General features: G+C 42.7%; 1 protein-coding gene across 1 annotated transcript; it reads left to right on the top strand.

Moving 5' to 3' along the window:
• LOC123187633 (N6-mAMP deaminase) lies at positions 1–3,141 on the top strand. Its single transcript, XM_044599550.1, has 11 exons — positions 1–243; positions 902–972; positions 1,158–1,249; positions 1,330–1,389; positions 1,486–1,701; positions 1,779–1,855; positions 1,948–2,017; positions 2,148–2,261; positions 2,351–2,417; positions 2,511–2,615; positions 2,742–3,141. Exons 1-11 carry the CDS (start codon positions 131–133, stop codon positions 2,897–2,899), a joined length of 1,143 nt encoding a protein of 380 aa, XP_044455485.1. The 5' UTR covers positions 1–130; the 3' UTR covers positions 2,900–3,141.
• The last annotated feature ends 731 nt before the right edge of the window (positions 3,142–3,872 follow it).

The raw sequence follows: 3,872 nt of genomic DNA, 5'->3' as shown, positions 1-3,872 counted from the left end.
AATTTTGCCAGGCGGCTGCGCACTTTTGCCTCCGTGCTCTGGCCCCGCAAAGACTCGAGCGACACGAAACCAATCATACAAGGCGAGGCGAGCGCCGGGGAGACGCCGGAGCAAAACGAAGCCGGCGGCCATGGAGACTCAGACTTCGGAGGCTGAGAAGGAGATGAGGGAGTGGTGCGTCGCCCTCCCCAAGGTGGAGCTCCACGCCCACCTCAACGGCTCCGTCCGCAACTCCACCCTCCTGTCAGTACCGCTCCCTCTCCCCTCCTCTTCCCGGCCACCCCTCAACCCCAGCGCCCGGTCCTTCGTGCCTTCCATCCGGTGGACAAGGCCTTCTTATCCGAGGCTAGAGCAGTGCAGTTGGACTGATCTTGGCTTCGTTCGTTTGCATCCTTGGGGCCAACAGCGTCTGCTACCGCTCTCCCAGATCGTTTTGCTGAACGATTTTTTTGGAAGAAAGTTTTGCTGAACGATTCATCACCTAAGATTTTCGAAAATTTAGCATACCAAAAGCGTCTTATCATTTGGGACAGAGGAAGTTAGATGCCATGTGGGTACTGAAACTGTTCTGTGATAGTGTCATAGTCTGATGGATGCTCCCTAGCTACTTAAATCACCTACCAATTTTACTACCATGGTGATTTCAGGGCGCAATAACTGCATTGTCTTCAACACGTACTTCTCTTTTCTCTAATACGCACAAAAACGCGCAACATTTTCAACAATGTATAAATTAGTACTATCATATAAAACACCTCTGGTTTTGTTCGGTACCATTCAGTTGTCAGTATTCTACTTTCTTGTCTTCTAACAATGCTATCTTGGCATGTTAGTATTTCCATTGGAGTTGATATTTCTATTTCTAGAAATTGATATCCTTTTGTTGCCATTTCTTGAATAGAGAACTAGCAAAAGAACTAGGTGACAAAGGAGTCATTGTCCTTGAAGATGTTAAGGATGTGATCATGAAGAGTAAGTGGACCATTTCCATGCCGTTTTCCAATGCTACCTACCCATAAGTCATATCAAAACATGCTATGAACCAAATATGAACATCTTTCAAATTGTGTACTTATATTTCTCTGTTTGCAATTGTACTATTTGTATGGCTTGAATTCCATGTCTGCTTATTAACTCTGGTTTTAAATTTTCAACAGATGACAGATGTCTCCCAGAGTGTGTTAGGCTCTTTGATTTGTTTCATATACTTACAACTGACCATGATACAGTAACAAGAATCGCCAAGGAGGCATGTTAATCGTTATTTGCGTTATTTCACATTGTTGTACACAACATTTCTTCAGTTAATTGTTCAGACAAAACTAGCAGGTTGTGGGAGATTTTGCTGCTGAGAATGTTGTGTATTTAGAAATAAGGACGACGCCTAAGGTGCTACTTTTGGATTATTTTTCATATTAGTTCACAATTCTACAAGTCTGTGCGCAACGTGACTAGTTTTGTGTCTCTTTTGCTCTCACCGGCTAGAATAATGAAGCCAAGGGGATAACAAAGCGATCCTACATGAATGCTGTTGTAAAAGGTCATAAGTCTGTTGAAGACGTTGATGCTCTTCTAAACAATGAAAAATTAAGTTGTACACCAATGAGTGATTTGGGTGGCGACACAAAGAGAAAGAAGATATATGTTAGGCTCCTTCTGAGTATTGACCGTCATGAGACAACTTCTGCTGCATTGGATACTGTATGTTGATCTTCCACTTCAGCCTATACTCTGAACAAATCTTGAAACATATTTAATAGTTTACTTCCTTTCATCAGGTTAATTTAGCCATGGAAATGAAGGACCAGGGTGTAATTGGCATTGATCTCTCTGGCAATCCAGTTATAGGGGAATGGTAAGAAATATTTTATATCTGGCTCGAACTAAATGAAAACATGTTAGCTATTTATGTGCTAATATTGCATGATGTTTTCAAAATTTGTGAAGGGAGACATACCTGCCTGCTCTAGAACATGCTAAAGAGCTGGGAATCCCCACCACAATTCACTGTGGTGAGGTATGAAAATACATTTAGACAATTCAAAACACACTGTTTTCTTATTATCATTATTTTCTCAAAGTACCGTTTGCAAATCTTTACATATATTATTTGGCCAATGAAATTAAATATTACTAGTGAACAACAGGTACCAAACAGGAAGGAGATCCAAGCAATGCTGGACTTCTGCCCTCAAAGGCTGGGTCATGTCTGCTGCCTCGACGACGAAGAGTGGAAGAAGCTCAAGTCATCAGTGATCCCGGTGACCTCATTTCTGTTCCTCGCCTTTCATTATCTGTAGCTATTCTATGTCAGCCATGCTTACCTAACTTCCAAGACGAAATTCTGCAGGTGGAGATATGTTTAACCTCCAATGTTATGACCGGAGGCACCCCTTCTCTTGAGCGTCATCACTTTGGTCTGTATCTGACAATGCAGAACCCAAAATCATTGATAAATAAAACTAACCCCAGCAAGCATCTTAACATTCCGAGTTTCCAAACTTGTGCAGCTGACCTCTACAACGCGAAACACCCTCTGTCGATATGCACCGACGATTGTGGCCTCTTTTCAACGAGCCTCTCAAATGAGTATTACCTCGCCGCGTCTACCTTTGGTATGCGCTCATTTCTCTTAGAAACAGTACCCAGAAAATCAATCAGAGGTTATTCCTCAGTAATTCCAAGAACATATACTTGCTTACACCGACTCTAAACATTGCATCCGGTGTGTAATTCGTCAGGTCTTAGCAAGACCGAGCTATTTCGTCTAGCCCAGGGAGCTGTGGAGTTTGTGTTCGCTGACGACGAGGTGAAGAAGTCACTGAGGACGGTGTTTGAGCGTGCGGCTCACGAGTTAGGCCCCGTCGGCACCCTTGCTCTCCAGTGTATTGGCATGTGACTATGTGTTTCCCGAGTAGATCAGGAGGAGATGGATAGAATAGAAATCTCATGTACCATGTTAAAAAAAAACTCATGTACGGTGTGTGCTCCTGCCGGATCAAATGACGCACCGTGTTTTTTTTTTTTTGAAGAACTGACAGGAGCGCTGCCTTTTCATTTAGTAGAGGGAAATATGTACAGTGACACACCGTGATTCAGTTATTTGGACGAGACGGCGGTTCAGTATTTCCTTTTCCCTAATAATTTGTTAACGGAAGCACACGGAGTCCACAGAGGATCAATGGATCGCGTGCATTTGAATACACAACAGCGGCATAGGACGAACAATCGGTGAACTGCTAATCTGGTATACACAGATGCTCTGAACAGATTTCATAGAACGCATTGTTATATCCGGCAGTTGCTAGGCTGTATATCTTGTTACTCCGAATGCTAATTTGATAACATTTGCAACGCAGGATAATATGTTGCTGCGCGTCTGATGCTGATTTGAGTAAAAATAAAATAAAAAGAGGTTAAACCTCGGGCCTCTGCATCATCGCAGTGATGGACATCCATTTTTATTTATTGATGAGTAATAGTCACATAGTTGACATGTCTACTTATGGTCGGGCCTGACCAACGTCGGATCATTTACATTGTGGTGAACTGGTGATGGAGATTGCTGATGTTTTTTATTTCTGTTGAGAGAAAGGATATAATAGATGTCCCTATCAATCCTAAGCTACGTATGCTCATGTGTGCGTTTTAGGCTTTCCCGGTCGGAGAGCTTGGTGCCACATGTGTGACACTTATCATTTGACTTTTTTTAGGTCATCCATGGCTTGTATATTCAGATTCACCTGTAGCTTATCTAGGGTTTATCCTTGGAAGCCAAGACTAAGCTTAATTCGGCTACAAAAAGATTGGTAAGCTAGATTAACACTGACGTTGACTAGTGTAGCTGCTAGGATACATCAAACCCATGACCC

The sequence above is a fragment of the Triticum aestivum genome, chromosome 2A (assembly GCF_018294505.1).
Source record: "Triticum aestivum cultivar Chinese Spring chromosome 2A, IWGSC CS RefSeq v2.1, whole genome shotgun sequence".
Taxonomy (NCBI): domain Eukaryota; kingdom Viridiplantae; phylum Streptophyta; class Magnoliopsida; order Poales; family Poaceae; genus Triticum; species Triticum aestivum.
This window is presented reverse-complemented; position numbering and strand designations above follow the sequence as displayed.

Coding starts and splice junctions, on each gene's coding strand:
- LOC123187633 (XM_044599550.1), top strand. CDS start 131: ATGGAGACTCAGACTTCGGAGGCTGAGAAGGAGATGAGGGAGTGGTGC. Junction 1,390..1,485: donor AAATAAGGACGACGCCTAAG/GTGCTACTTTTG, acceptor CTCACCGGCTAG/AATAATGAAGCCAAGGGGAT. Junction 1,702..1,778: donor CTTCTGCTGCATTGGATACT/GTATGTTGATCT, acceptor TCCTTTCATCAG/GTTAATTTAGCCATGGAAAT.